General features: G+C 39.9%; 1 protein-coding gene across 1 annotated transcript; it reads left to right on the top strand.

Moving 5' to 3' along the window:
• Positions 1 to 1,861: 1,861 nt before the first annotated feature.
• Positions 1,862 to 7,254, top strand: LOC104877473 (uncharacterized). Its single transcript, XM_010645757.3, has 4 exons — positions 1,862 to 2,023; positions 4,576 to 4,942; positions 5,086 to 5,169; positions 5,285 to 7,254. The coding sequence occupies exons 2-4, from the start codon at positions 4,623 to 4,625 to the stop codon at positions 7,179 to 7,181; spliced, it is 2,301 nt and encodes a 766-aa protein (XP_010644059.1). The 5' UTR covers positions 1,862 to 2,023; positions 4,576 to 4,622; the 3' UTR covers positions 7,182 to 7,254.
• Positions 7,255 to 21,908: the final 14,654 nt, after the last annotated feature.

The raw sequence follows: 21,908 nt of genomic DNA, 5'->3' as shown, positions 1-21,908 counted from the left end.
CATCCCTAATTGATAGGTTCAATCCTGATTCTAGTGCACCCACAAGGTTTTCAGCCCTTAAAAAAAGAGGCCCCTTTGAATCCCACATCGGAAACTCATCCTATGAATTGGGTCAGGGCTTCGAGTTGTGCCCGTTCATTGGGTGGGCAAAAAGTTTGTGCCGGTCCAACTGATCCAATTAGGTAAATCGAACCAAGTCAAGGTCCCATATTTAAAACATTTGGTTTTTAGAATAATCTATTAAAATATAAATAAAATTATCGTAAATTTGTTTTAAAAAATAATCCTATTTTAAAAATAAATTTTAATAAGAATTTTGTTAAATACATATTTAAAATTAGAAAAAAGATTTTTTTTGAAACCTTTCCTAAATAGACTTAAATTCGTTTTATAGTGAGTCTAAGAAGTGGTGTGAGTCTAAAAAAATGTTTTTGAAAAAAATATGATATATGGTTAAATTTAAGAAATTATATTCAATTTTTAAAAAATTATTTATATTATTAAAAAATTCTTTATTGTAATTTTTGGATAAACGCTTATAAGTAATTCTTTTAAAAATATTTTGATTTTATAAAATGTTTTTAATATTTGAAAGATAAAAATTCTAATATTTGAATAATAAAAAATTTAAAATATTAAAAATATTTATTAAAATCATTATTAAATAGATTTATCAAGTAAAAATACTCCTATTTAACTGGTTTCATAATGAATATTTGAAATTAGAAAATTATTAAACAAATTATGTCCATTAAATTCCTTTTATGATTCGATGAAAACTTTACTTAAAATTTTAAAAAATATTGGAAAATTATAATTTGTAAAATATTTTGCATTATTTTATTTTAATTTATATATATATATATATATATATATATATGAGAAATATAAAGTCATACATAGTAACGAGTCCGCATTAATTGTGGTGTCCAAACTGGAACTTGTACGAATGCTTTATGGACTTTTTTGAAATAGGAAAATTGCTTACAAAAGGAATCTTATGATTTGTCGAAAATTTTATTAATTTTTTTTAACAAATTTAGAAAATTATAATTTGTAAATTTTATCTAACCTTCTGATTTGAAATATACACAAATACTTATTATTATTATTTTTTATCTTAATCCTTTATATTTTTGGAGTCTCAAAAGCCAAACTTTGAAAAATTGGTTTAGGAAACAAAATTTTAATTGAAACTTAAATTTTTTTTAAAATATATATATTTTAATTGTTCTTCATTCAAATCTTTCTCGGAATACCCTAAGAAAGCACAGTAAATATTTCAAATATATATTTTTTAAAACAAATTATTCGAAAACTATTTTGAACAAAAAATTTATCAAATATATTTTTTAGATTAAAAAATTAATTTTAATGACATGATAGATCCAATTACTTTACCGGAATCGTGTTTTGTCCTTATTATTTAATTTGAGTGAATATGATAAAATCATAAAAATAAAAATTATGCTAAGATTTTATATGTAGAACAAATTGTTTTCTCTTTTTTTTTTTTTCCAAAATTAATTTTCTTACTTAAAAAGGATTCAAATATTTTTTTTTTGGAGTTATGAATATTTTTTTTGTTAAAAAATCAATTCATTGTTATCCATAATTTATTTATATTAGAAATTGGGAAGAAATAATGCAAATTTGGAAAGAAAAAAAAACTCTAGAATCCTTTTTATTTATTTTTCTCTATAATAATAAAAAATAAAAAAATAAAAACAAATATGGATAAAAAATCTCATCAAATTGAACAATATATTTATTTACAAATACGTTAAGAAAAAGGAGTTAATTGCTTTTCTTTGATACTCAAACAAAGCAGTTGCGGAAACCTGTTATAACTCCCCACTCCAAAAAAAAAAAAAAAAAAAAAAAAAAACCCAAATGCCAATAGCATAATCCCGTGAGCTTCCATTCTTAAAATTCAGAAAAAGTCTCCGTCCTAACTCCCTTTGTCTCCCTCCCTCTCCCTCTCAATTCCCAAAACCCATCCAAAACCTTCATTCAATTCAAAGTGAGTTTCTTTCTTCTTCCGATTTTTTGTATTTTTTTTCCCCTTTTTTTTTGTGTGCAATTGTGATGTTCTATGGGTTTGTTTGTGTTGTGGGTAATACTAATATTTTGGTGGGATCATGCTCTTCTGTGTGGGATGTTATATGGGTTTGGTTTGTAGTGGGTTTGCTAATATTTTGTTGGGAAGAAATTTGAATATGCAGATATCTTTCATGCTTTCCTGCATGTATATTTGTCGTTCAATATATATCTCTCTCTCTATATATAGTGGGTTTTATTGAGTTCTGTTTAAGGTTGACATTTTGTTTTGAATTGCCGGTGAATGAAATTTGCAATGAGTGTGGCTTCTCGTATCTGCATTATGCTTGGACCCCTGCTTGTATTGGCAATTTTTGCAAATGTAGGAATGTTTTTTCGAGATCAGGGTTGTGATAGATGTTTTAGGATCATAGCTTCCCATGATTTTGATTTTCTTTGTGGTTGATTCCTTAGAAAAGGAATGTGTGTAATGGTTTTGATTCTCGAAATACGAGTCTATTTGTTCAATGGTTTCATCCTACCCATGAATTTTTATGGTGTTTTTGTGATATTGGTTGTCAATGGTGGGTAAAGTCGCATAAGAAATGTATACTCAGGCTGGGTCTTGTTGATTAGGGATTATGAGTGATTTGGGAGTTTTTCAAGATTTAAATTTCGTTTTTTTGGTCCTATGGAGGAGTACATGATTCAATGAGATTTTGGCTCCCATTTTTTTTCATTCATCGTATACCACATTGGTCAAATCTGCGTGATCATCTTTTCCTGATTAGCTGTTACAATTTTCGCTCTTTTAGTTTTCTTGTTAGGAGATGTCCTCCGGGAATCAGTTTCAGGTGATCTAGTCAATAAAATCCAACAAATGATTAAAAAGATTATACAGACAATTTTCAGTTTCAATTTTGATCTGGTTGAATTAGATTAAGTGATGAACAGAATGAGAGTAAATAAATCAAAGATGTGTAAAGGATTATTTAATTGATTCTCTTATAAGCCAACTTAACAATACAGTCTTTCTAGGTGGTATCTCTCTTTCAGGACAATGAGAACCATGGGAGTTACGACCAGATATCGTGTTTAGATAGGGTTAGGATTCTCTGTTTTAGTCAGGAAAGCATTCCTCTCAGGATTAGGAGTTCCACCGAGAAAGGAAACTGCAAGCGGTGCATTCTCAGTTGATTAATTTAGACTTTTGCTCGTGGAGTTTAGTGTACTAAATTCAAAAAACATGCTTCAATTCACAAAATTGAAGTCTTGATTAGTTTAGCAATTTCTAGATGCTGTCATTTGTTTTCCAGTGTCAAAGCATGACTAAGCTAAGAATATCAGGGGTCACTAGGCTAATGTTCAACCACCTAATGCCTAAGATCTGTAAATCACTTGTCATCCTAAGGGTGTGCTTGTCGATTGTCAAGCTGAGAAGTTTACAATTTATCCATTTAGAATTAGCTGGCTATTGAAATTCCCAACAGTGATGACCTGATCTTTATGTTTCAGATATTGGTAACCCCCTGTTTAGTTATTGCAAAAAAAATGATGATCGTAATTTGCAATGGACCATAGTTTACATGTTCTATTTGAAAAAAAATAATCATTTAGTCATTGTGTCCAATGTATTTATGGGGGAACCTGGATCCACAATTTATGGCATTCAACTTGTTTTGCTGCCATAGCAGTAATTTTCATACCCACTATGTAAATAGCTATTTTAAAACTGATTGGTACATCAGATTTTCTACACCTCTGGTAATGGTTTGCCCCAAGTCATTTTCAACCATGAAAAGAAATAAAACTAGAACAGAAATTCATGTAATGAACAGAATCATGAATATAATTTTGTCTTATTTGTCTAAACAATTCTCTCTCTGTTATGTTACATCATGAATCATTTATATTTTCCATGAACCATTTGCTATTATGATGTTTCAAGGGATAGAATTTTTGCAGTTTATTTCTTTTTTTTTTCTTTTCCTTTTTGGATTTCCTTTTGATAGGAATTCCCAATCCTACTACAGCATTAAAGGAAAAGAGAAGAAACTCAAGGTTTTATTTTTCTATTTGCATTTTCCTTTTTGTCTTCCTTAGGTTTAAATTTCTTAAAAATTAAAATTTTGGATTAAAATAATTTTACTATACTTTTCTTTCCTACCTTTTTCAGCAACAGAAGAGAGCATTAAAGGAAAAGAAGAAATTTCAAATTCCCTGATTCATGAGCATTAATAGAATGTACATAAAGGAAAACAATAAAGAGTCATATAGCATAACTGATAAAATGACAAGGTAGAATTGCATGTGAAAGAGAGAAGGCTCACTTTCTCATATTATCTAAACAGCCAAAGGCACCACATGTTTTTCGTGTTAAATACTTTTATCTGATAGGTTGAGTCATGATGAAATAGATTATTGACCTGTGGATAGATCCCCAATATTTGGAGTGCTCTAATGCCATTTTTTTTAGGATAATACTTGTCTTTGATTGATAGCTGACAATTTACTCATTGATAATTTGCAATGTAGGTGATTGATAATTCAGGAATGCATCTTTTGCTACCACTACTTTATAGATGACTGGTGTTGGGAAGCGACTGTATTGTTTTTGTCATTGGGGGGGAAAGCGTAAAATTGACACTGCAAGAAATGTGACTTATGAAGGAGGAATTACAGTGGCTGTTCTCCTTACTGAAGGTACAAGCTACAATGCTTTTGTACCGCTTGTGTGCGAGCATCTTGGCATTGACCCAAAAGGAAAAGTACTATACTATTCTGCTAAGCTTGATAAGACACAATATATTTGTTTGAAAAATGATTCTCAATTAAAGGCCATGTTGGAATTGAATGATGAAATAGCTGATGTGTATGTGGCTCATGCTGATGGTGTCTTGAGGTATGAATTTTTCTTTTTCATTTTCTTTTTGGCCCAATGACATACATACTCGGATTAGGTATTATTACTGTTATTGTTATAATTTATGTTGCCATTAGTTTTGTCTATGATGAATTGTTTTCTGGGATGTTACATTTTTGTAGGTGCTCAAACCCAGCTTTGCAACAAATACCAGTTGAGAGTGGTGCTAATGGGTATGTGGACCATGCAAATGATGGCAGTTCTGGGTATGATTTTCAGCCCCCACAACCTGTAATCAGATTAAATTTTAATTTTAATTTTAATTTGTATGGCTATTAAATATGATACTGAAAATGCTTGTTGTATCACTGAATTTTGAAGGTCCTCATCAAACATTGCTATGCAACCAATACCAAACAGGAGTAATGAAGAGCCCAATACCAATCTTTGCGGCAATGATATCATGGCTTCTATCCCAAAGCACATTGAAAATTCCCCACTTGTGGCTGCTATGCATAAAAAGGCCATTTTGGAAAAAGGCCAATTATTTGACAGCCCAGAAGAGTTTCAGTCTGCTGTTGAGAAACACTCACTTGAAAATAATTTTGAATATACAGTCAAAGACAACAGTTATGAATATATGAGCGCTCGATGCAAGGTTGATGGTTGTCCATGGAAAGTAACAGCTGTTTGTGAAGGAAACACAAGATTAGTCATGGTGAAAAGATTTATCAACATTCACAAACATTCTGTGCAGGATCAGATGGGTTGCAAACTGGGTTTGAGTTCTAATTTGGTTTCAGGATTGATTGTAGAGAAGCCAAGTGCTGATCCTTGCTCTTTGTCTAAAAGGATACACAAAGATCAATCAGACTTTGATGTTGAAGCGAACTATCAAAAATTATGGAGGGCAAGGAAGAAGGCAAAAGAGGCAATTAATGGGAAGCCAGAGGACTCCTACAAGCTAATTCCATGGATGTGCAAGCGACTTATGGAGTCAATTCCAGGTACAGTTGCCAAATGGACATGTAGTGATGAGAATAAATTCAGGCAGTTATTTGTTGCATATGGATGCTCCATAACCGGTTTCCATAATGGATGTAGGGAGTTGCTGTTTGTTGATGCCTATCACTTGAGTGGGCCATATAAAGACACTTTGTTGTCTGCATCTGCCTTAGATGCAGATGATGGCTTATATCCTCTAGCTTATGGGGTAGTTAATACTGATAATGATGAAAACTGGTTGTGGTTCCTAGAGCATCTAAAGTCTATTATGATGGATCGTCACGTGGTTCTAGTTTCAGACAGGAACCCAAGCTTTCTTTCAGCAGCTAATAAAGTGTTTGGCAGTGATTACAATGCTCACTGTCTCAGCCATTTGAAGGAGAGCCTAGACTACTTCATAAGTAGTAATCCGGTCTTAAAGATGGGAACTGACAAAAAGAAAATAGCACTGAAACTTCTCAACGACATTGCATATGCAAGAACAACTGATAAATATGAAGCAATGTTAGGAAAGATGCGGTTGTTAAAGGAGGAGTTATATGATTGGGTTGTGTCCACTGGACCAGAGCATTGGGCTAATTCTTTGTTCCCTGGAAGGCGATGGGATAAGATCTTCACAAGTCAGGTAGAGTCCTTTAACAGATTTGTGCAGGAGGAAAGAGATTTACCAGTTGTAGGCTTCATTACTGCTCATCGTCTAAAGTTAAGCGAGCTTCTATTGAGAAAGCAGTCAGAGGTGGCGAAGTGGGAAACTCCTGTGGGTGGAAAGATTGAAATGAAAATCAAAGAAAACCAGAACCTAGCAGTTGGTTTGAATCACCATACTATCTCGCCTACTAATATGGAGGTACACGAGAATGGGGAGACTTTTGCAGTGGCATTGGACATGAAATCATGCAGCTGCCGCGAGTGGGAAATGACGGGTATCCCTTGCCGACATGCTTGTTGTGCTGTAACTGCTGCAAACACTAATATTTATGATTATGTGGAGAAATGCTATATGAAGGAGACACAGGAGCAAATATATGCCTCCAACATGCCTTCAGTGCCAATCCATGATATGCCCACCTTGTCTGAGCTCCATGGAAATGACCCCAACTCTCTGGTTGGAAGCATGAGTATTCTTCATCCACCCCCAGATAAAAGACCTCCTGGTCGACCGAGGAAGAAGCAGATTGACTCTCAACTTCAGGACAAGAGGAAACTGCATTGTTCCCGTTGCCATAAAGCTGGTCATAACAGAAGTACCTGCAAGGAACAGCCATCATGCTAGGCAGTGCATATGTATCCATTTTTATTGATTATCATTCAGTCCACAAAAATAATCAGAATATATGGTTTAATCATGTGCAAAAAGTTCAGAAGTAATGGACTATGGCAGTTTGGTTACTTAAAGCACTTGAATGCATGTGAAAATAACATCAAGCACGGCAAGATAAAAAAATTTGCACAATTTCCATTAGGTTGGATTCTTTATGAAGCCAGATATATATCTATGACTTTCACTAGACCTAATCTAGCTTTTTTGTTCCTATTAGGAAAGAAAAAAAACCTATAATTATGGCAGGCAGAGAATGTATAAAAAGTTGAAAGTTTAAGGTAGAAACCCTCAATTTGACATAAAATCACATTATATTAAGACATTCTATTATAGATACCTAGGCACTGTTTGGATAAGTTGCTTAAAACCCTGTTTGGCAACCACTTTACCAAATATAATTTTTTTTTCCTTAAAAATATGATCTTTTCAAAAAACATCTTTTAATTATTTTTACTTGTTTTTCTAGAGGTGTTTAAAAAAATAATTATATAAGCATTGAGAATGATTAAAAACAAAATACTACATATATAAAAAGTTTTATAAAAATATATTTTAAATAATTAACAACAGGTTAAAAACATTTCATGTTCCTAAAAAGACTTTTGTTATATAAAAAGAGAATAGTTCTTAAAAATTGTTTTTAAAAATAGTTACCAAATAGGCTCTAAGTTTTTATTTTTTTATTTTAGTTGAAAGTTTAAGTTAAAGTGAAGCACATAATTTTTGAAATATAATATTGAAACTTCTTATTACACAGGAAATAACTTCTTACATAATATTTATACAAAAAATAATATTTTCTTAACTTATAAATTAGACTAGTTTCTAAGTTGCAATATTTTCTTAACTTATAAGAATATAAAAAGCGCGCCTTTTATATGATATAGTCTTCTTAAACAGCCTATTCAAGGAGTCCTCCGGAAGCAGCATATACATAAAAATCGAACTGCTCTAATAGAAAGAGGGGCTTGTTGATACCTCGCGTCCCTGGCGATCCACGCAGTTGCTGAATGGATGGACACGCGATCTCAACCTACAAAGGTTCTTGATTCAGTCGTTATACTTGCAAAAGACATCCGGACAGGGTGTCCGGACGCACCCTCCGATGGTTTTGTTAGCCATAGTTAGAGAGGGAGATATAAATCAGTTGGCCTTTTACTAGGTATCAGGAGATTACCTTCCTCTTCGTGTGAAGGTTTATATATAGTGCCAGGGGTACTGTTCCTCTCATTAATGGTGAGGAGATATATGTTGTTATGATGACATGAGGTGGCAGCATGGTCATCGCCACCCTACGGGCGGCTGTCAGAAACCGTGGTAGGTGATGCTGCTGTCAGAGATCGTGGGCAGTGATCATGTTGAATGATCATGGGAAGTGACTTGTTGTCACCTCAACTCGTCCTTTCACTCTGCAGGTGATGGGACGTGGGCCATGGCTGATTTGTTGCGATAGCGTGTAAGACTCGATTTACTTTAGTCAATGATCCGGACAATTATGTCCGGATGACATATATTGATTATCCGGATGTATTGTGGAGCGGACGCATTTATGGAAACCGTCCGGATGCCTATGTTTTGTAAGCGTCGTTTGCTCTTCCTTGAGGTAGTCCGGATGGGAAAAGCGTGTTATGTGTGCTTTATAGGAAGATCCGGATGAGGGTGACCCGGATGACAATGTGTGACTGTAAGATGCGTGCCACGTGTCACTGTAAGATGCGTGCCACGTGTCTCGGAGGGAGGGGTCCCTACAATGCCCCCCTTTTTAACTTGCCTATTTTGCCCGAGCAAAAATGGGCGGGTTAAAAAATAATTGGTTTTTTGAAACCGAAGTCGACCTTTTGTCTGGTTGGGCCACGTGGCGAGTGGGGGTGCGGAAGCCAAAAAGGCATTTATGATGAGCCGCCGACTCTGGGTATTCCCAGGCAGCATGTCGTTTCAATGATGACGTTTGTTGGGCATTTGGCTTTCCTAGGGGCTGTCCCCCTATAAATAGCATACTGTGCCTACTGTTGTATTTTTCCTACTGCATTTTTTTCTGAGAGTTTTTGCTTCTTCTTCTTCCTGTGCTTTCCTCTGCTTTTCTGAGTAAAAAAAAAACCCTAGAGTTTTTCTTGCCGGTGATTTTGTATCGCAACATCAACCTTTCTTCTCGGCATTTCTATTTGGTACGTGCATTTTGTTTTTGTTTTCCATTTGTTGCGCTTGTTTGTTCATTGGCTTGATTTCTGACTTGCTTTGGGCAAATAGCTTGCGACTGTGTGTTGAATGTTGGTGTTTGTTGATTTTCTGGATTGCTGTGTTTGACTGTTGCACTTTTTTGTATGTAGGTTTCAGTAAAACTCGGGCTAAAAAATGTCTTCGAAGTAGAAAGCTACTTCATCTGCCGGCACCGGCGACGCTCATGGGAAATCTACAGACAAACTGAGCGTAAAGGAGTTCCGGGATCGATTCTGCATTCCAAATGGCGTAATTGTTGAATTTCTGAATGGGGAGGATGTCGTGTCTACCGAGAAAGCTGAACAAGATACCGTCATTTTCTCAAAGGAACAATTCAACGCGGGGCTCCGGTTCCCTCTGCCGGTGTTGTTCAAGGAATTCCTCCATTTCACCAAGATTCCACCCGCCTTCATTCATCCCAACATCGTCCGGGTGCTGATGGGATGCAGCATCATAAACATGCTGTACAACCTCGACCTTACGCTGCTGGAGGTGTTTTTTGTTTACTCGCTGAAGAAGGTAAAAAATGACATCTTCAGCATGTCCGCTCACCTGCCCTCCCTTCAATTGGTGACGGAGCTGCCGGACTCAACGAAGGGAGGTGCGAAGGGACTCGTGATGGTCCAGGGTGCATGGGCGGGGTCGAAGCATCCGGCGAGGCCCTTCTCTCCAAACTACTCCTTAGTGATTCCGGGTAAGTTTGCTTTGCGACTTTTGTCCGACTTTTATTTTGTTGTCTTTTGTTGATTTTTTCGGATGGTTTTCTCACCTTTCGTTACTGTCAATGCAGGTCCGGAAAGGAGGGGCCACATCGTGGACTGGGTGGAAAAGGCGTCTTTTGCCTGTCTCAATAAGTTGTTTGAGATAGACGCCAAGGAGAGGTGCTACAAGAGGCTGCTTACTGCGCGGAACCTGATGGCGGCCGTCCGGGAGTCCCAAGAGTATGTTGTCAACATTCTCCCCAGGAAAATGCCAAAGGAGGTAGTGCCTGGGGAGCATTATACTGTGAAGGATCTCTCGATTTACCAGGAGTTTAAAGACGTTGACGCTGAAAAACGCCGAGCGCTCCTGGATAATCGGGAGAAGAAAAAGAACGAAGGAACCTTTCGTAAGGCTCCCGGACAAAAACGCCGCGCAGCCTCTCCTCCAAATAAAGCTCCAGCGAAAAAGAGGAAGCTGGTGAAGAATGGGAAGGGGGTGAAGGAGCCCACTCCTCCCAAGGATTTTGCTCTTCCGCCAATTACTTATGAGGCGGAGGTAATAATAGAGGAGCCAGTGAACCCTGCTCCTCATTCTATCTCAAGCGGATCCGGACACGTCGCGGGGCTGAACCACTCGAGTACTTCCTTGGCAGCGGTTGCCCGTCTGGATAATTTGGTTGAGGAAGCTGCGTCCATCAACCATCCGGACTCCCCTAATCCGGATGTCGATGCAACTGAAGTCGTTTGTGCAACCCCGATGGAGGAAGTAGGGGCAGAAAGTTAGAGTCAGCCCTCTAACGATCCGGACCGTCTGGCTCTTGTTCTGGTGAAGGGGCCACCTTCAAAGAGGCCTCGTTCGGTGTGCAATCTGAGGTCCGGACTCATCGGGCGGCTTCAAGATCGTCAACAAGAGATTGAAGTTAGTTGCTCATCCGCCTACGACGCTCATCCGGAGGGGGGCGAAGTAGAGATGGCAACTGAGACTCCAGCCGTCCCGGTGATTGTCCCGGATGAGGTTGCACCCGGGGAGACCCATCCAGCCGTAAATGTTGAGGCCCTGAATCCGGAACAAGAGTCTCCTTCTGTTGCATCATCAGGTGGGAATCTTGTTAATAACGCGGCTTGCACCTCCGCTAGCCCTTTTAGCTACGCGGAGTTGGAAAATAAGCTGAAACAGATTCCACCCGGCTTGACCACTGTTATGCCTTCAGCCAAGATGTTCGTGATGGTGGAATCGGTATACTGTCTTTGTGTTTTTTGATTCTTTGTCATTCTAATGTGTGTTTGTGGTGTGATTTCTAACTTTGCTTTTTTTGTTTGTTTGTCTGCAGCTGGTGAGTGGTCTCCGCGGCATGGCCAATCAATACGATCTTTTCACTGACCTGCTGCGGACCACTGATTATATGAAGGCCTTCGCCACTCGGCGCAAAGATACTGAAGACCAGTTGCGCTTGAGACTGGAGGAGGCTGAAGCCAGCTTATCCACCGTTCGAGAGGACAATGAAGCCCTTCGGGCGGATTTGGCTGAGGTTAAGGGCCGGAAGGAATCAACATTCGCCCGCCTGTATGAGGCAGAGGATGAGGTGGCCCGGCTGAGGGGGGAGGTGAGGCAACTCCGGACGGAGGCTTCAATTGAAAAGAAGCAGAAAAAAGATTTGCAGCTACGCTTAACAACGCAAAAAGAAGAGCTAGAGCGGGAGTTTGCTGCAGAGAGGAAGAAACTTGAAGCGGACTATAAAAAACAAGTGGATGATACCTTCATCTTCGGCTATCGCTGCTGCATGAAGAAGAACGGCATAAAGCAAGATGTCCCTTCAATTCCTTCGGGTGAAGAGAAGCAACTTCATGACAAGCCCGCTCCCTGATAGCTTTTCTTTTTGCAATTTCTTTTGTAATCTTCTTTCTGTATTTTTTGTGGTCCGGAGACCTCTTTGTACATACATGATATATATCAATAAAACAATTCTTTTTTCCATTTGTACTTGTCTTGCTTTTTCATTGATAGTACTGTTTTAAATTGGACACATTCCATGGTCTAAGCAATGGAGTTCCGTCTAACTTTTGTAAATGATAGGCTCCACTTTCACTTGCTTTAGACACTATATAGGGTCCTTCCCAGTTAGCTTGGAATTTCCCTGCGCCCACTTCAGCAGTGTTTTCAAAAACTTTTCTAAGGACCAGCGTACCATTTTTGAAGCTTCTGGGCCTTACTTTGCGATTGTAGTGAGCGGATGCTCTCTGTTGATAGTCTGCCATCCGGATGGCTGCACTTTCTCTTACTTCATCCGTCCAATCCAAATTTCTTCCTAATTCCATGTTTGCATCATTCTGTTTTGCTGCGTCAGTCCGGATGGTAGGGAGACCTATTTCAGTAGGAATGACTGCATCCATTCCGTATACGATGGCGAAAGGAGTATTTCCTGTTGGTTGTCCGGGTGTGGTTCGGTAGGCCCATAGGACGCCGGGCAGCTCCTCCACCCACTTCCCTTTGGCTTGTTCAAGCCTTTTCTTTAAGGCAGTGATTAGGGTCTTGTTTGTAGCTTCTGCTTGCTCATTACTTTGAGGATATCGCGGTGTGGAGTATGAATTCCGGATGTTCAGCTCCGAACAGAAATTCCTGAATGCAATGCTATCAAATTGTGGGCCATTGTCAGCTATGATGGTTTGGGGAATTCCAAAACGGCAAACAATGTTTTTCCATATGAATTTGGTGACATCTTTGTCTTTGATGCTAGCATATGCTTCAGCTTCCACCCATTTACTAAAGTAGTCAGTGGCGACAAGGAGGAACTTTTTCTAGGCAGGCGCTGCTGGGAGGGGTCCCACTATATCCATGCCCCACTGCGCAAAAGGCCATGGGCCTAAGACTGACTTCAACGTTGCTGATGGCATATGTGGAATGAGAGCATATCTTTGACATTTACCACATCTTTTGACATATGCTGCCGCGTCTTTCTTCATTGTTGGCCAATAGTATCCTTGCGAGTGAGCTCTATGTGCCAGAGATCGTCATCCCGAATGATTTCCGCATATTCCCTCATGCAACTCAGCTAACACATACTGGGCTTCTGAATGCCCTAGGCATCGAAGGTAAGGTCCTGTGAAGGATCGCTTGTACAGGTGCCCCCCAATCAGGGTGAAACGGGCAGCTTGTACCCGGACTTTGTGTGCCTGTTTGAGATCTCCGGGTAGAGTTCCTGTCCGGATATATTCTGCGATGTCATACGTCCATTCTTGGCCGTCCGCTTGGGGTGCCTCAATGGTATTGCAGGTGGAAATTTCTGCGACAGAGGGGTTGGGTTGCATATGTATAGGCAATAGAATGGCTTCGTTGATAGGGAGGGAGGCAGCTATGCCGGCCAAGGCGTCAGCGCGCCTATTGTCGGCTCGCTTGATTTTTTCGATTGTCCATTCTGTGAATTGCTGTAAGGTGTTTCTTACTTTAGCTAAGTATCGCGCCATGCGTGCGTCCTTAGCCTCATATTCCTTCTGGACGTGTTTTACCACGAGTTGTGAGTCACTGTAGATCCGGAGTTTGGAGACGGATAGAGCAAGGGCGAGGTCCAATCCGAACAAGATGGCCTCATATTCTGCTTCATTGTTAGAGGCAGAGAATCCCAGTCGGATGGCTTGCTCCAAATGTTCCCCAGTTGGGGACTGTAGTAGGAGCCCAACTCCAGAGCCTGATGAGCGTGAGGCTCCGTCAACTCGTAGGGTCCACCATTCTTGTTTGCTTGATTCATGGTGTTGGCTGGGTCTTCGGGAATATTCTAGCATGAAGTCAACCATTACTTGGCCTTTCATGGACAATCTGGGTTGGAATTCGATTCCAAATTCGCTTAATTCGATGGCCCATTGTAGCATTCTCCCGGTTAAATCTGGCTTGTGCAGAATGTTGCGAAGGGGCTGGTCAGTTAGTACGATCACTGGATGAGCTTGGAAATAAGGGCGGAGCTTCTGGGCAGCGCTTCGAAGGGCTAAGGCTGTTAGCTCCATTTTTGAATATCTGGTTTCTACGTCTGCCAATGTCCTGTTGATGTAGTAGATAGGTTTCTGCTCCTTGGGTGAGGGGCAGCGGAATAGAACGGCGCTGATTGCCCATTCTGATACCGCCAAATACATATACAATTTTTCTTTTGGAATGGGGCTGCTCAAGATGGGTGGTTGCGTAAGACAATGCTTAATCTTTTCGAAAGCGTTTTGGCAACTGTCCGTCCATCCGTGTGCTCCAGCTTTTCGTATTGCCAAGAAGAAGGGTCGCAATTCATCAGTGAAGCGGGCTATAAAACGCCCTAGCGCGACGAGCTTGCCTGTGAGTCGTTGTAGCTCCTTCTTGTTCCTGGGAGGGGGTGTTTCCATGACTGCCTTGACTTGATCCGGGCTGACTTCTATGTCCCTTTGGCTGACCATAAATCCCAGAAATTTGCCAGCACTTACGCCAAATGCGCATTTAGAAGGATTTAACTTCATGCCATACTTTCGTAAGAGGTGAAAAACTTCTTGTAAGTGAAGGACATGCTGCTCTCGGGTTTTGCTTTTAACCACGATATCATCAATATATACCTCTACCGTGTGGCCTATCAGAGGTTTGAAGATTTTAGTCATCAATCTCTGATAAGTGGCGCTAGCATTTTTGAGTCCGAATGACATGACTTTGTAGCAATAGAGGCCATGTGGCGTTATGAATGCTGTCTTTTCTTCGTCATCCAGGGACATGAGAATCTTGTGATATCCGGAGAAGGCATTCAAGAAAGAGAGCATTCCTTGCCCGGAAGTGGAATCCATAATTTGATCTATTCGTGGCAAGGGAAAACTGTCTTTTGGACATGCATTGTTGAGATTGGTGTAATCTACACAAACTCGCCATTTTCCTTCTTTTTTGGGTACCACCACTACGTTTGCCAACCAATCCGGATAAGATACTTCTCTGACGAATCCGACATTTAGCAGTTTGTCAATCTCATTCCGGATAACTTCTTGTCTATCCGGGTGGAAACGTCTAATCTTCTGCCGGACGGGTCTGGCAGCTGGAAAGACGTTAAGCTTGTGAGATGCAACAGAGGGATGAATTCCCCTCATATCAGAATGTGCCCATGCGAAGATGTCATGGTTTCGTTTGAGGATATTTTGCATGCTCTGAGTTTCTTCGGTCGTCATGAGGGAACTGATGTTCGTGAGGTGAGTGTTTTCCTCCGAAATTTGGATTGTTTGTAAGGGATCTGCTGCCGGGGGATCTTTGTCTGCCGGACCCGATAATTGCTATTGGTCATGTGTATGGCTGGGTTCAGGGGGAGATGCATCCTCCTGATTGGCCCCTGGTTCACGTGCTATCTGATAGCATTGGCGAGCGGCTAATTGGCTGCCATATAGGTCGATTTGGCCATCGTTGGTGAGAAAACTTACCATTTGATGATATGTCGAGGGGATAGCTTTCATGTAGTGGAGCCATGTGCGCCCCAAAATGACATTGAAGGGTGATAACTCTTGTACCACCGAGAATTGTACGTTGAGAGTGACTGGACCAGCTTGGACCGGTAGTATAATGTCTCCCAAGGATGTGGTTGACGATCCGTTGAACCCGAATAGTATTCGTCCAGGGTTTTCAAGGCCTGTGAGACTGTGTCCCATGTGGCTAACGACCGATGCTTGTACAAGATCGGCCGAGCTGCCTGGGTCAACCAAGATATGCCGCACATCGAAGTCCCCTATTTCCAGGGACAAGATGAGGGCGTCGCGATGTGGTTGCAGTGTTCGGGTGGGGTCTACTGGTGGAAAGATGATTGTCCCATCTATGGGGTGAGGGCCCCTTCCAGTTAACCCAGGCCAGATGGAATTGATTCGTTTGCGTATTGACGCGGCCCGCAACAATTTCTGCCTTTTTCACCTGGAGTCATACTCCTCGTCAGATGGTTCTCCGTTAATATAGTTTATAACGGCCTTGGGGGCAACTAGGGCCCTAGGGGCCCCGGGGTTGTGATGTTGGGATGCGTCCCTTCCTCTAGTATTTGAGCGGAGGTATTGCTTCAAATGTCCTGCTTTTATGAGCCTCTCGACTAGATACTGGAGAGCCCGGCATGTCTCTGTTATATGGCCATGATCCTTGTGGAAGGCACATCTCCGACTACGATCTCTTGTGGAGGGGTTCGTTCCGATGGGTCTAGGCCATTTGAAGTCAGACAAGCCCTGAATCATTGGGTGAAGTTTCTCATACAATATGGAAAGGGGTGTGAGAGGCGGCCTTTCCGGGCGACTTGGCCCTTCCTGCCTCTGGTCGGATGGTCTTGGCTGATCCGGAGGTTTAGCATTTCTCTCCGTATCACCTCTAGATGGCCGTCCGGCAACCAAAACTTGTTGGGTGGCTGCACGCACGTCATCTTCGAGCATTGAATATTTGTTGGCACGCCTGAATAAGTCATCCATCGTTATAGGAGGCTTTTTGGCCAGTGATTCGAAAAATGGAGTGCCTGGACAGATGCTTCGTTTGAAGATCTGCAGGACAACATCCATGCTGCAAGCCTCTACTTGAAGTACCGCCTGGCCAAACAGCTTCACAAATTCCCTCAAGGATTCGTTATGTTGCATTTTTATGTTTTGCAGGGTGCTGATATTTTGCTTGTGTCGAGCGGAGCACAAGTATTGTCCCACGAAAGCTTCGGATAGGTCCCTGAAATTGCCAACAGAGTTGGGAGGTAGGCGATGAAACCACGAGAGGGCCTGCCCTTGTAGGCTGGCGGGGAACACTTTGCATAGTAGTGCATCATTGCCAATATCGAGCGTCATGAGCTGTCGATAATGCATGATGTGATCGAAGGGATCGTTGGTTCCATCGTATGTGGAAAATTTTGGTACGAGGAATCCCCTTGGGGGCTCGTAACTAATGATATGAGAGCAGAAAGGTGTGGAGAGCATGTCATCCAGCCTTTTGCTGATGGAGCCAATGGGTGGCTCGTTTGGGAGGTTTCTCCCAATCGATTGTTCCGCTAGGTGCGAGTGAACGTTCCGCATCGCGGGGGTGACCATGGGGTCACGATGCGGGTGCACGTTCTGTACCATAGGGGTGACCACAGGGTTAGGGCGTGGCGCCCAGGTTGTGGCCACTGGTGGCCTTGATCTCCCAGGCTCTTGTGGGCCTAGTCTTGCGCGCATCTAATTTGACAACTGAGATTTTTTATCACGTTGTCTTTTCGCTGAGAAGTGAGTAGAGTCTGAGCTTTCCTCACGAGGAGCTCGAGGCATAGGCGTGCGTGGCTCATGAGGCCTCACGTTGCATGCTCCTGGGATAGCTCCTGTCGTCCCAGGATATATTGATTCCGGTTCTTGTTGATGCCTTGAATTTGCTACTTGGCCCCTTGAACGCTGACGTCGGGGAGGCCCTGATGTTGAAGTCTGGATGCGTAATATAACGTTTTCTTCTCTCAATCTTTCTGTCTCTTGGAAGAGAGCTTTCAGTTGTCGTTCGCTTGCCAACTGTCTTTTTTCGATGGTTTAACGCCATTCAAAATCATCTTCCACTCCCCTACCAGATGAACGGCTTCGGGAAGGTGTGGCCATCTTTTTTAGTGACTGAATCAAAATAAAAATTTTTCCCACAGACGGCGCCAATGTTGATACCTCGCGTCCCTGGCGATCCATGCAGTTGCTGAATGGATGGACACGCGATCTCAACCTACAAAGGTTCTTGATTCAATCGTTATACCTGCAAAAGACATCCAGACAGGGTGTCCGGACGCACCCTCCGATGGTTTTGTTAGCCATAGTTAGAGAGGGAGATATAAATCAGTTGGCCTTTTACTAGGTATCAGGAGATTATCTTCCTCTTCGTGTGAAGGTTTATATATAGTGCCAGGGGTACTGTTCCTCTCATTAATGGTGAGGAGATATTTTATGTTGTTATGATGACATGAGGTGGCAGCATGGTCATCGCCACCCTACGGGCGGCTGTCAGAAACCGTGGTAGGTGATGCTGCTGTCAAAGATCGTGGGCAGTGATCATGTTGAATGATCATGGGAAGTGACTTGTTGTCACCTCAACTCGTCCTTTCACTCTGCAGGTGATGGGACGTGGGCCATGACTGATTTGTTGTGATAGCGTGTAAGACTCACTTTACTTTAGTCAATGATCCGGACAATTATGTCTGGATGACATATATTGATTATTCGGATGTATTGTGGAGCGGACGCATTTATGGAAACCGTCCGGATGCCTATGCTTTGTAAGCGTCGTTTGCTCTTCCTTGAGGCAGTCCGGATGGGAAAAGCGTGTTATGTGTGCTTTATAGGAAGATCCGGATGAGGGTGACCCGGATGACAATGCGTGACTGTAAGATGCGTGCCACGTGTCACTGTAAGATGCGTGCCACGTGTCTCGGAGGGAGGGGTCCCTACAGGGCTCACTCACTAGATACTTAAAAAGGGATTTCACTTCTTTCAAAAAAAGAACTTGCTTTTGGAGGGGACTCTAACTGGATCACTACGACCTCCCACTCCAAGAGGCTGGTCAGGAGAAAAAAATGAGGACTGCCCGAGAACTGGTTGAAAGCGCTTATCCTAAGATTGAAACGATATAGCTGGGAATGCTTTCTATATAGGCTGAAAAAGAGTGCTACCTTTTAGATTACCTTGAATTCTTAGTTTCAAAATGTCTTAAGAAAAGGTAGGCCCTTAGACAGACTGTTAGCGCTTGTTAGGAAGGGTAGGTTTGGAACCCTCGAGAATAGCCCGCGTTTGCTTCGTTTGGTTTGTTTAGCCCGTGTTTAGCCTTTCTAGATAGTTGCTCCTTTGGAACGGGGGTTGAGAGGCCCTAATCCTTTTATATAGTTAGCACATTAGGACCGTAGCCACGGGAGTCCTGCTTTTTATCATATTGAACTATCCATTGGATATCGACTAGCTGTCCTAAGGGACTCGCTTTCTAGACGCCCGAGCAGAAGTTGTCAGTTGTGCTAAGTTCTCCTTTCCTTGTTAGCATAGCAGGCTCAGGCAGTTTGAACTGTGAACAGTGCTATCGATCGATCCCGAATTTGAGCTTTTTTCGATCAAAGAGAAAAAGAGTAGTTGGGTTCAGAAGTGAAGGGGCGAAGTCTAATTTTTCACTTGAAATAACAGGAGATATATCGGAAGTCTAAGTAGCGAACTCTAGGCAGAAGGAATTTTTTTGCGTTGTGAGCGAGTCACTTCTCTTCCTTCAGGTGGGCAAGGGAGTCCTGAAGTGAAGAGACTTCCCAAAGATCTGAGTTTGCTGTTCTAGTAACTGAAATAGTGATGATAGCCAAGGTTGTTTCAAAAGCATCCGAATTAGCATCAGTAGACGCAGAAAGACATCCTATCCCCTACGGCCTTTGTTATCGCTTTAAACTTCCCTCTTTCCCATAGGAAGCCCATCTTCAAAGCAACTTTCTCAACAAGCTCTAGCTCCAGGGCTTTCTAGGTCTTCATCTTTGTAAAAACTCTCTTCTTTATCATACGAGGCATCCAAATCTGCATTTAGTACAGCTGACTGAACACCAACACAATCTTGATGCTTAAATAGCATCTTTTTAATAAAAATGAATTCACATTCACCTTTTCCGCTAGCTGGGAGCAACTGCTTGGACTGGATGTACTCCTTTAAAGAAGTAAAGTAGATAAAAAGCTACCACTTCAGAGTTTACGGCTATCTCTCAGCTTCTGATCCCTGCCTAGATGAAGAAACGAGTGTCCATAAAGAATCATCAAGTAGGGAGAGGTGCACTTAATATAAGCTAAAACGAGAAAGCAATTCCAATTAATTTGAAGTCAAGAACAAGAAAAGCTCATGCGAAGGTTAGACTAAAAGAAACTTTCCCGTCTTGCATATATAAGCAATGCTCTATTCCCAATGCTGACAAGAACACGCATTGCAACTAGTAGAGTAGATTCCCGAGACCGCTGTCATTCCTGCTGATCTAGCTTCGTATTCTCGCCACTCCGGGGCATAAGAGAAGAGTAATCCAGAGGACTCCCAATTCCAAAAAGTAGCTATCAATTAAACCAACCCTTCTTCATTAAAAGAGGCAAGCGAATTGTATTTATTTATTGCACTAGTTCCTGAAACAAACCATTCCTGGTGTGATGACCGCAAATATATCCCGACTCGCTGAGAGTGAAACAACCGACCTTTCTATAATGGTACATAAAAATTAATTATCTTTCTTGACTTTTGAAATAGTGCATGGTCATGATCTATACGATGAGAAAATCATAATTAAATAAAAATAATAAAAAGATATCTTAACCAAGACTAAGAGTTCATTGAAAGTTTGTCTATCATTGGAAATGTTTGGAACACAGAGGTGGATGATGCATATAGATTATATAGTAACATCAACTCCATATGTATGAATTATCATAAATTTAGTTTTAAGATGGACTTAAATGACTATTAATAATAAAGATTTTGTAAAAATCTCTATGATCCAATGACCAAGCTAGCTAATAAATAATGGTTATAAGATAAAAGATTATCACAAGTTGTTTTAATAATGGTTAAAATATCATCCTAGTAAATTACAAAGGTTATAAAATCACAATAAAAAAATGATAAATCTATTAAACTCTTATATATAGATGATACAATTTTTAAAAACCTAAAAGTTGGTTTCCACAAAAGGCTTTCCATGATGGTTAAAAATGATTTTTTTTTTCTTTCTTTAGCTTTTATCGTATTACATAGAGTGCGTTTGACTGTAATTTTGGGAAGTATTTCTAATTTTTCTAATACTTGAAAAATAAGAATTTTCAAGTATTAAAAATGATATAAATACTTCTTAAAATTATCACCAAACGCACTCATAGTCTCACATCTATTGCGTTATAACTATATGTTTATCAAGCTTGTTATTGGCATACATCAATAACCCTCAAAACCACTATCAAAGTAAATGATGAAGGTGATAAAATCATAATTTAATTAAAAAAAAAAGGTTAAATTATGGAACTCTTATATATGACATAAAGTTTATAATGACCTAAAAGACAGTTAAAGACTTTTGGTAAGGGTAAACCATAAAATGTCTTTCTTGACTTTTATATCATAATATATAGTCTCAAATTTATAGCATTTGAACTCTTTAGTTGCATAAAACAATGGTTAAAGCCATCGCAAAAGTAAATAATAAAAGGTAAAAAAAAAAACAAATCTATTAAACTCTTATATATAATATGAGACTTTTTGCATAAAAATATGAAGAGAAGATAAAAAAAGTAAAGGAAAATGATTTTTTTATATTTTATTTCATTATGGAAAATATAAAAGAAAGAAAATCAAACATAATTAAAAATTTATATATATTTAAAATATTTAATTTTTATGTAGAGTAGAAAAAATAAGCGAAATAAGTTTGATATAGTATATAAAAATAATTTATTGATTTTAAATATTTTTTTTCTTCACTTTTTCTTTTCTTCTGTTTTTCCTTTTTATTTTTTTTCCTTAACATTTTCCCTCAATTTTTCTTGAACCAAGCATAGTTTTAATGATTTAAGAACTGTTATACAAAAACATTTCAATCATGATAAAAAAATAATTATATATCTTTCTTAACTTTTAATGTAATACATAGCCTCACATCTACAATTAATATAGAGTTACATGAATGTTTTCCCAAGCTCTTTAGTGCATAAGATAATGTAAAACCATCATGAACGTAATTAATAAAGATTGCAATTATAAACTAAAATGGCAAATCGTATTAAATTCTTATGTACAGAATACAGTTTTCGATGACTTAAAAGTCGTTATATA

The sequence above is a fragment of the Vitis vinifera genome, chromosome 19 (genome assembly GCF_030704535.1).
Source record: "Vitis vinifera cultivar Pinot Noir 40024 chromosome 19, ASM3070453v1".
NCBI classification, from domain to species: domain Eukaryota; kingdom Viridiplantae; phylum Streptophyta; class Magnoliopsida; order Vitales; family Vitaceae; genus Vitis; species Vitis vinifera.
Note: the sequence above shows the minus strand (reverse complement) of the source record. Positions and strands in the feature narration are given on the sequence as shown.